At 37.2% G+C, this 11,157-nt stretch overlaps 1 protein-coding gene across 1 annotated transcript in view; it reads left to right on the top strand.

Annotated features, from left to right (window-relative positions):
• Positions 1–1,359: 1,359 nt before the first annotated feature.
• LOC146458563 (leucine carboxyl methyltransferase 1-like) overlaps positions 1,360–11,157 on the top strand; it is a 10,980-nt gene continuing 1,182 nt past the window's right edge. Inside the window, exons 1-11 of the mRNA XM_085090809.1 lie at positions 1,360–1,509; positions 2,661–2,749; positions 3,140–3,261; positions 4,202–4,278; positions 4,519–4,571; positions 6,089–6,191; positions 7,104–7,224; positions 8,142–8,189; positions 10,316–10,369; positions 10,785–10,876; positions 11,086–11,157. The exon at positions 11,086–11,157 is cut by the window's right edge and continues 26 nt beyond it. Coding sequence (XP_084946935.1) covers positions 1,454–1,509; positions 2,661–2,749; positions 3,140–3,261; positions 4,202–4,278; positions 4,519–4,571; positions 6,089–6,191; positions 7,104–7,224; positions 8,142–8,189; positions 10,316–10,369; positions 10,785–10,876; positions 11,086–11,157 — 887 coding nt within the window. The 5' untranslated portion in view covers positions 1,360–1,453. The remainder of the gene's footprint in view (positions 1,510–2,660; positions 2,750–3,139; positions 3,262–4,201; positions 4,279–4,518; positions 4,572–6,088; positions 6,192–7,103; positions 7,225–8,141; positions 8,190–10,315; positions 10,370–10,784; positions 10,877–11,085) is intronic.

Raw genomic sequence — 11,157 nt, forward strand, 5'->3', positions numbered from 1 at the left:
TTTTGCTTTCGTTTTATACTATTTAAAAAGTAGAAAAATTAACGTTATACGTTCACGAGAATGGTATTTGGCTCTTTCAAGGCCTTCTGAGGAATATTAATATGGCCCTTTTATGTTAATTTAAGACGAATTCTAAGGGAAACTATTTGCAGCGGACAACCTGTTTAAGCGGACACTTGGAAGGGTCCCGAGGGTGTCCTCTTAATACATTTAATATTTTGGCAATACAAAGAACAAGTATTGACAGGAAAACCCTAAACAGGACCTACGTCCCTCACTGAAGGGTTACCTAAAGCCTACGTTAACTAAAAAGTTAAACAGCTGCTCAAGTAAAAAATAAGTACATACATGCATAATCAAGTGAAAAATATGTACAGTAATTAAACTAGAAATATAATAAAAGAAAAAAATTAAATCAAGAGAATCTAGTATTATCATTCAGTTTTTCATGTAATCAGATGGCAGATTATTCCATGATTTAGCTACTCTAACCTTAACTATTTCTCTTTCCTTAAATATTTCTCTACAGCGGTTAGAGGATAACTTGCTATTCCTAAGAGCATAGCCTGACTTTTTCTTCGTTAATGGCCTTATCATGAATAAGGGCAACTGACTAGACAGATCTAGATTGGTTGCTTTAATATACCTACGCCGGATAGACACTGGGCAACATTTTGCTCTCTAACTCAGCGATCTAAACATAATTCAGTGCAAATAATATAAAAAGAGCAAGACTGATTTCACGGTCAGGGAAGTATATTTTCCAATATTTCGAAAGGCTCGGCCTTTCTTCTTCAGGGTATGTTTGAGACTGACCCTGTGGCAAGATACGTTACAATTTTAAACAGCTACAATAGATACCTGAAAAAAGGCTAAAGTTACATAAACAAAAACGTTACAATTTGAAATTTGAAAATACAACTGGTAAATAGGTATAAGCTAACGTTACAACGTGGTAGATGAAAACAAAATACATAACAATGAGTTAATTACATAACTTAGGAAGATGAAAGACGGGAAAAATGTTTATGTCTCATCTCTCCTATTAAGACCTAAGGGTTCAATAGTTTGACCTCTGTCGATGAGCTCTAGCTTTGCGTACACTGTCACGATTAGATTTGATGAGTTCGAGAGGAATTAATCACACGTCCGTTTTACTTTAATATACGAAAAACTTATTAAAAACATCGTAAAAGGTAAGGAGCTGTGCAATGATTATCAATCATGGACAAGCTTGCAAACGGTGCTGGCCAACAGGTTGAAACATCCCCTTTTTGGCCTGTACCCTTCCCCTACCTGACTCGTCCCCAGTTTCTTGCTTTTGTTTTCCCTTGTTCCGGGTGATTGGTCGTGTAAGCATAAAGAAAACGTCTCTTACCAGTGAACCAAGATGGCGGCCACTTTCAAATAGTTCGTCTGTTTATTTTGATCAAGTATTTCCGTGAAGAGAAGAATGTCACAGGATGAGGGTGTTATTTCTACTAATGACGATGCTACTGCTTGCAAAAGGTCAGATAAACAAAACTTAACTGGATTGTTACAATTCTCAATCGTATGAGTTGCATGTTGAGCCATTTTCTTGCAGAATTTTTTACTTTTCAATCTTGTGTCAAAAATAAATTTGTTTCTCCCCTGTATGAGCTCAGTGGCTTTGCAGAACGAGAATTCCCCTTTGCCTTTAGTTTCCTAAAGGTGTTTGTTGTTGCGGATTGAGAAAACAGGCAGCCCTGCAAATTTTGTTTAATATCAAAGAACTTGTCTTATAAAAAAACTGGGGAGAAGTTATTAAAATATCAAGAAAATTTACCTTGGGTGATCATACCCTTAATTCTCATGACGTCAGGGGTTGAATAAGCATTGATATTACAAGGAGAAATTTGATGCTGATCACTGTTAGGGCTTAAAGGGTTAGTTAAATGTACTAACTAGCAACTTAAAGAACTACAGAAATTTATGCATAACCACTTTTCAAGTAGCATTACTCAAGTGGCGCAAAAGCTCGCCAGTTGAGTAGTAGGCCTCCATTGGTCAGAGTCGACCATGGGTAGATGTGAACCCTATTGGTCAGTCACAACAGCGTCTGGTGTCCCTGATGGGGACAATGGTCTCTCCTGCAGTTATTAGCAACATGTTACATCTAAATGCGCTTTCTGGCTGACTGATGGACTTTCGCTCCCTTTGATGGTTTGTTCTCTCTTCAGTTAGGCTGTGGTCCCTGTCCTCACCTGCCTTGTGTTGGTGTTGGAGAATACTTTGTCACATTCTATGGCTATTTGTAATGTCCTCCCAGAGCTTGAGGTCAATGCCGAGCACTCCCTTGTCAGGAAAAACATTAACATAATCCATAAAAAGTAAAGAAAAAAAATTAAAGTTTGAAAGGTGTGTAGGCTAAACCACGACTAATATGGAGGTACTTTTTTCATACCACTGAGTAACAAAAGTGATTGTTAAAGTAGAACTATGCTTTAGTGGCTTTTTGGCCCAGTGGCTCAATAAACATAACCCTTTTTTGTATAATCAACCCTAAAGCCAGCTTGAGAAGTACACAGGGAATGCAACTCTGTATTTCATAATATTGAGCCTTTATACTGGACCTCCTAGTGTAGCTGCTTCTCTGACAGTTGCAATCCTTTTGATGTTTATGTTGTTCATATCTTTAGGTTTGCTGTCCAGCTGGGGTACTGGTCAGACAGTTATATTCAGCACTTTAGTAAGCTAGGAGAGAGAAAGACTCCAGAAATCAACAGAGGTGATTTTTTTTATAGTTGAAGGGCTTGGTGGAAGAGAGGAATAAGTACAGTTGTCTGATGACTTGGCATTAGAAACCCAAAATAATTTACTAATAAAAATATTGCTCCATAAATTCAAAATTTTCTTGCGTTATTACAGACTGTAGGTGTTTTTTGCTTTACTTTCTTTTGCTGACAAATTATCTCGATATTTTGGGCTAGTTTTTCTTGAAAACTAAGTGTCAACCAGTGGAAAAAACAGAGCAATGTTCTCTGTGATGGCCACCTGTAAAACTGGCCTGAAATATTTTGACATAAGTTGGTTATGCTGTCGCTGCCCTTCAGTTTGCATTCCATATATCTTACAAGTTAACTCTAGTTGAGAGGATAAAATTATTGTATCTTCACAGGCTATTACGCTCGAGTTAAAGGCATGCGAAACCTGTTGGACCAGTTTCTTTCACAAACAGAATGTAATTGCCAGGTTATAAATCTTGGAGCGGGATTTGATTCTCTCTTCTGGCTCTTAAAGGTAAGCCACCAGTCTCATAAATATAGTCATAAATATTGCCAGATGTGAGATGGTCTTAACCCAACAATGCCACAAATCACTTCCGTATTCTATCCCCACCCCTCTCCCCTCATACTCACAACTCTGTCTGTGTAATTATATTCTAGCTTTTGTGGTGTGATGAGATTGATATCTTTAGCCCAGTTCAGATGCTGTACTTCACATGAACCTAATCAAATTCAACTACACTCGACTCCCGATAACTCGAACCCTCGCTAACTTGAACCTCGCGCTAACTCGAACCAATTTTCCTTTCCTTGCAGGTCATTTTCTATATAAGTTTACCCTCGATAACTCGAACTCCCGCTAACTCGAACCTTTTTCAATTTCCTTTGAAGGTTCGAGTTATCGGGAGTCGACTGTAATTAAGTTTTTGTGAAGTACGGAGTCTCAATCAATTCAGAACAGCTGATCTAATTTGGATCAGCTCAGCCATTTTTTGTACATTGCTCAGCCGATAATAACAACTGAAGAACAGCTTTGATTCAGACACTGTACGTCACATGAGCCAAATCAAATGCATAAATTATTACAGATCCACAATATTGGTTTCAGTCATAGTATGCTTCAGTGAAATGAATTAATTTCAGCTTTTGGCATCTGAATCAATTCAGCCAGGATTAATTAATTTGGGTTGGTCTAAATATTTAAATTTGTTTTGGCTCCTGTGAAGTATGGCATCTGAACCAGGCCTTAGTATTACCATAAAAGCTACTGATGAGTACCTGGCAAGGGGTGCTGGATATCTCAGTAATCACTGAGTTTTTGTTTTTGTCATTTCCCCACTTTCAGTTAAAGTTTTGATCAGCTCCTTTCATTTTCAGCTGTTAGTTGTAAAATACAGCCTTTCTCAGCTGGTCATTCTCTTAACTATAGTTGATGTTTTTTTTGTCAAGTAAAGGAGGATGGTCTAACACCAAAGCTGTTTGTTGAAGTAGATTTTGGAAATGTGACAAGCAGAAAGTGCTACAGCATAAGGTAAGCATAAGTGTTGCTGGTAGACCTATTCTTCTTCCTTAGTAATTTTCACATTTAGGCACCTTGTCATGGCAAGCTTTAGTTTCCGAACTTGTTTTGGCAGACCCCAAAAGCTTGGCTAACCTGTGCTATCACACAGAAACCTAGTTTTTATTTCATTTAAATCTACAGAAACTTTACATTGTGACTTCAAGTCCATTTTGACTGCACACCTTTCAATTGCTTTTGATCTCTCTCAAGGGCAAGACGAAAACTCCAAGAAGTCTTTTCTGAAGATGATGAATTGAAAATTGGTTAGTAACTTAGTTTTGGTTAGTGCTTGATTAATCTTAGATTGTATACACCTGAGTTTCACTGTTTTTCCCCATCCCACCCCATAGATAGCCTTAAAGCATAGCCTTATTCTCCTTCTGTTTTTCCTCAGGGGTGGGTATGGCTGCACGTAAGCAATACCCCATAGAGTGCTGGCTTTTAGGTTAAGCTTCACACAGATACTCGGATCGAACTCTCTTGTGTCTGTACACCCACACAAAGCATACACAGGACTTCTTCAAATAATTATTCCTTTTTTGAGGATATTTATTGCCGTGAAAAATAAGCATCCAATTCCTAACTTACATAAATCAGTACAGGGATATAATAGAAATTTTGCACAGTCATAGAAATCAATAACATGTATGAAATTTTGGGAAGTGTGGAATGAAGAATTTGGAATTTTTACAACCCACTGCAAAATAACTATGAAAAGATCGGACTTCTAATATCTCACTGCAATCAAATGCAGTGATCATGAAATTAGTGAAGCTACCTTTTAAAGCTTTGATACTCTCCTCTCTTGGATAATAATATTACCCTTTTCAATCAGCTAAAGAGTTTGATTCCAGGCTATTATTTTAGGAAATGCAATATTATGATATTGTAAATTAAAATATGGTTGTCTATAAGCCAAGCTGGTTGTGCCAGTGGAACTTTATTTGGTTCTTTAAGGTTGGCATTTTTGTGTTCCGCTTCAGCAGTTTCCATGTTTTTGGCTCTTGCATTAATTCCTGTTTAAATTTTTAGCAATTGTTGAAATCAACATCAATGCATGCACTTAAACAAGAAGTTCTGCTTTAAAAGGGCAAGCCCCTCCTTCCTTTCACACCCTTGTGGGCATGAAATGCAAATTCAGACGTCATTCAGTTGTGGCAAGTTGTTGACTCGAGCATCCTCTGACAAAATATGTCTCTAATTTCATAATGTCACCACAGCAATATAAGACCTCGGTTTCCAATTCGGTTAACAGAGTTTATTCCAAAAACTAGGCCAATTTTATCAGTAAGGGTCGTAGAAAAAGACGTATGTTGTTTGTCAGTTGTTTACACTCTTTATGGTTGATGATGACTGAAGGTGAGAATGGTCAGGACAGGCCTGTTTTATACTGGAATTTCCTGTTTAAAATTATTGCCTCATTAACAAATCCAGTCCTAGTGGGAAACTGTCACCATATATGGCATGACAAGTTCTGTGCTTGAAACTCAGTGTGGAGAAAATATCTCAATAATAATTATTGAGCTTGATAATTATCAAGCCAACTGGGAGCTTATTGAGCTTATTGAGCTATATCATTATTATTGGTAGAGCACTGCAGCAGTATTGCAGAGGTTATGGGTTCAAATATCCCGTTCAAATCTGAAACCTTTTTAGGCTTTCTTTCTAGCCCCTGGATCTACAACTGCTTAAGTTTGCATACTAGTTACATAACTGCAATGGTCTCTCATTTATATATAATATTCAATAATTTATTTCATTTACTGTTGTTTCAATGCAGCTGGAAATGAAGCTCACTCAAAACACTATCATCTGTTAGCTGCTGATCTGAGAGAAATCACTGCACTAGAGAGCAAATTAAGTGAAATTGGAATTGACAAAAGGTAATTAAACAAGGCAATCAAGTAGATTGACATAATCAGACTGTGCCATTTTTTTAAGTACAGTTTGTGTATGGGCTGTACAAGAGGTAAAGTTGTGGGGGTGGTACATAAATTGATGCATGCATTTGAGTTTGGGTTGTTGGTGTGTTGTTTTGCACCAAAATAATCAAACCTGGACCAGCATATACCATAATTTGATTATTTCCTGGAAATGTCCAAAACTGTTACCCATGCAGTGACTAAGACAGGTTTGCAGATTAAGGTCGTGACTTTGATGCTCATTGAGGACTCAATAATTATTCTCTTAGTTCCAATTTTACTCATTACTTAGCCATTAAGCAGCAACTTTTCCAGATTTTTATTTATCATTTAAATGTGCAATTGTTGATAAGAAAATTCTTGGTTTCTTTAGAGTGATCAACATTGAACGTTACTACAAATGGCAAGAATAATTTGAAATAATCACCCTTTAATGACAAATTTCTGGTTTAACTGAGTAGTCATTTCTTATTTTCACTTGAAAAGTCTCTATCACCTCTTTGTTCCTACATCTGCTTCATGGTGTGACCTGTGTCCCAGAGATGCTCTTTCTTTATTCTTAAAGGTGAACTTTTCAACTAAAATGATTTTAATGGAATCAGGAAATACAAGATTTAGAGCCATGTTTACAGCAAATGGGAAATGTGAGCTTTGCATTTATGTTTTCTTGACAGAACTGGTGCATAAATTAGAATAGTGGACAACAATTCTGGCCTTTCATCATAAAGGAAAACTAACCAATTTTGCTCAGAAACTGAAAACAGCTAGTGGGAAATGAAGGATAATCATGGTCACTTGGTCATTTCTGTCATTTGTTGTTTGCCATAAGTGTAATTTTAAATCTCTCTTATGTTGTTTGTGATTATATTTCAGCCTTCCAACAGCATTTATCACTGAGTGTGTGTTGGTTTACATGGAACCTGAATACTCAGCAGCCATAATAAACTGGGCAGGAGCAAACTTTAAAACAGCTCTTTTCATAAACTATGAACAAGTAAGAATTTTAGTTTCAATCACAATTTAACCACAAGTTTAACAGAATTTTAGTTATCTGTAGTGGGAATCCTATAGAGCTGTTGTATTTTTATTTCCCAAAATTGTCTCCAATTTTCTGGGAGTTGGTTACTGAGGAGTGTTAAAGGTTAAAATATGCATCACAGTTGGAAACAAAATTAGCTGTCGGAATCTAATTTTTTTTAACTGTTACAGGCTTTTGAATCCTTCATGGTTTCTTTTTCAAGTAAAGTGAGAAGTTAGTTAATTTATGTCATGTGACTTAAGTGAAGTGTCAGTCACGTGACAGAATGTCCAAAAAGACGGCTGGTAGTTTGCAACGGCTGTCTTGATTGAGAGTGGGACCGTGGCCCTGTACCTTGATGGCCTCTCTGATCCTTCTTCCCAGTATGTCAGTTTCCCTCGTAATGACTGTTGTTGAACATCTGTCCTGGGAGTGTCCCGAGTTCTTCAGGTGTCCTCCCACTTCCGTTAACAAGACTCTCCTGGTGTTGTTGTGCTCCTTGAGCCTGGCTCTGAAGGCTCTTCCAGTCTCTCCGACGCAGTCTCCCTTTGGACATTTTGCCATGTGACTCACACCACCTCAATTCACGTGACATAATTTAACTAACCTCTCACTTACTTGAAAAAAATTCTGCAAAGGAATTGAAAGCACAAAAAACAACAACAACAACAACAACAAAAAACAGAGCAATGTTCACTGACTAAATCGAAGGCCACATACTAAAATTCAGGCACTTTTGAGATTGGCCTAAAATTTGACACGAGAAATTTATACTCTCAGCCTTTCAATAACGATGGCCTAGGTTAGCCTTTGTTTACGACACTAGCTAACAGATTCCAGCTTTTGTACAAAGCTTTGTTCATGTTTTAACGGTAAATTATGTTATTTTACAGGTAAATATGCAGGACAGATTTGGCCAAGTTATGATCCAGAATCTTAGGGTAGACTTCATTTTCATGATTTGATTGATACAGTGTACATTTTGCATGTACACTTTGCACTCAAGAGCCATCTTAAGCAGTAACGCCCGCGGTACATGCTGCATTTATAACTTAATTATTTGTCTAGTTTTTTATTTGCTTTTTTTTTTGTTTCAATGTTTTGTGTTTTGTCTTGTGCTGTGCCAGGGCTCCATTTAAACTAGCTCTGCTAAATTGGATGCCCCTGGATAAATATTGAATTAAATAAAAATAAAATAAATCTTACAAAATACTGCTAAAGGCCGGACATCAAAATGGGTGAGACCCCAGCTCCACTAAGGAGACGGTTACCACATGTAAAGCACTTTATTATTTTTCGCAAATTTGTGACAATAAACCATGGTAAATATTTCAGTGGAGGAAAAAATCCATGGTTTGCCCACACGACATGAAACCATTCAAACATGACAAGAATGATTCTCATCATGTCTGATGACAAATAAGAGCAACTATACTAGGGAAAAACGTTCGACCTGTGATGTAGGGGATATCATGGTAAGCAGCACAAGAACCTCAGAGCAAAGAGCATCCACAAAGGAACACCACATTTCAGTCAAACCTCCGCCAATGGACACCTCCCATAGGTGGACATCTCTCGTAAGCTGAAACTTGGTCATTTTCTCAGCTACGTACAAACACGACATTTTTAATACAGAAATAAAAACGCGCCAAGTGCATTGTTGAGTTATATGAGCACGCGGGAATTTTTAAGAACTCAACAATGTACGAGGAACAAGTTTTTTATTTCTTTTATAAAATGTAAACAATCGCAACTCCTCAGACGAGTGCGAATTTTAATGAATCAACATCAAGTTTCTCCTTACACGAGATAATGCGTAATTCAATAGCGCGCGCTCTTGCCGATCACGACACGATCACGACAGGGCACGCGACAGCGCGCGCAATCAAGTAAAAAGTTATACTGTTTTAGTTTTTCGTCACATCGTAAGCAAGTTCAAGAAGTTAACTCCAAGTCAAGTTTAAGTTTTAAGGTGTTGAGAAACAAGTTGAAGTTAATTAAAAGTCTGGAAACCTCAGTACAAGAGACTGTTTTTTGCGAATCGCTGGAGTAACAGCGCATTCTGTCTCTGAATTTCTCAGATTTTTCACAGGCAAAAATTTTGACGTGTGCTCCGTGCATATGCACCATACATATGCTTCGTTCATTGTGGAGTTATACAGAACTCAGTTTGACCAATCACAGTGCTTGCTTGACGCTGGCTATTTTATAACCTCCTATAAGCGGACACTTTTTGTGGTCCCAAGGGTGTCCTCTTATGGGAGGCTCAACTGTACAGACTAAATATGCTGAACCAAAGCGTTGTACTTGAACACCTTGCTAAATTGAAATGCTAGAAATAAGCACTAACTGCCATGGAACAAACAGTGGACTAAACAGACTGCAAATTCATCTGGATATTTACCAATAATGGGTCAATTTAATTTTCACAAACAGATACACTAATGTAGGTCATTAACCAGGACAGACATAATTTCTGTGCATCTTAGGATGGTCTGAGAAACTCTGATTTTGGATGGTACCTTTTAACCCTTTAACTCTTAATATTAAAGAACAAATTTTCCTATCTTATCCCCATCCTTTTCTTATAAAGCTACTGGGAAGAAGTTTTTAAAATATCAAGAAAATTCACCTTGGGTGATCATGTGCTTAATTCTCATGACCTCAGGGGTTGAATTAGCATTGATATTACAAGGAGAAATTTGATGCCGATCACTGTTAGGGTTAATCCAGAGGTATTTTTGCACAGTTTATGACTATGCAAGAAAAGACGATCTTAGCCAGGGCTATTGAAATCAAAAAGAAAATTGGCGGTAACTGCACATTTTTCAGAGATGATTTACCTTTAGGTTGGAAAAAATGCCATACATTGGTATTTAAATCGTTACCGTTGCTTAATTATCTCTGAAAAATGGATGGCTACCTCTAATTTTCTTTTTGAATTGCAATGGCTCTTGCTAAGATCTTCTTTTTCCCCCATACTCATAAACCGCAAGAAAACACCTCTGCATTAGGAGGCATCATCCTTGTGTTATCAACTGGTGACTTTGTCTTTCTGTGTTTGTAGAGTAGAAACTGTGAACTTCTTGGAGCAAGTGCTTGTCCTGATCTTGAATCACACGTGAGTAACATACAATTTTGCAAATCTGTGTGTTCCTAACAGTGCTTAGATATCTTTTAAATTTGAGGGTTTAAGTCGCACTGCGAGCCTAACTGGCCCACACGGCCAGAGCTTACCTGGTCTCTGTAGCATGTTACCGTAACTTTGGTCAGGCTGAAGGACATAAAATAGACTATTTCCGAGTTGCTTTGGACCTCATTATGAAAGTAAGGCTAAGTGCAAAATTTTTGTTAATTGAAAATTAGTTTTCATTCACATGCAAACAAAACTAATTTTCATGTGAAAAGTTTTGCACTTAGCCTCGCTTTCGTAGTGAGGTTCACAGCAACTTGGAAATGATCTATTGTTCATTACACCGGAGACTTTGTTGGAGAGGGGTTCATTATATCGCAGTTTCACTGTCTTACATCAACAGAAACAAAGATTTCTGTCTAACCATTGGGAGAAAGCAGAAGTTCTTGACATGATGAATGTTTATAACTGCTTGCCCTTCGATGACAGAACAAGGTTTGTCTTCTACAGCTTTTTATAACTTAGATTGACAATGATGAGTGACAGAGATTACTGTTCAGTTCTAAGACACAAATTTAACTATGAGTATGAAATGTTTACATTGTACAGTTCAAGTATTTTCTACTTAGAAGGGTGATAAATTTGTAGGTATTTATCTTTTGACAACTCAATAATGAAGAATTTTTCTTTCTTTTTTAAACTAGAATAGAGAGAATAGAATTTCTGGATGAAGTGGATCTTTTACATCAGCTTCTTTCTCATTACTGCATTGTGTG

The sequence above is a fragment of the Pavona decussata genome, unplaced genomic scaffold (genome assembly GCF_977016875.1).
Source record: "Pavona decussata unplaced genomic scaffold, jaPavDecu1.1 SCAFFOLD_233, whole genome shotgun sequence".
Classification (NCBI taxonomy): Eukaryota; Metazoa; Cnidaria; class Anthozoa; order Scleractinia; family Agariciidae; genus Pavona; species Pavona decussata.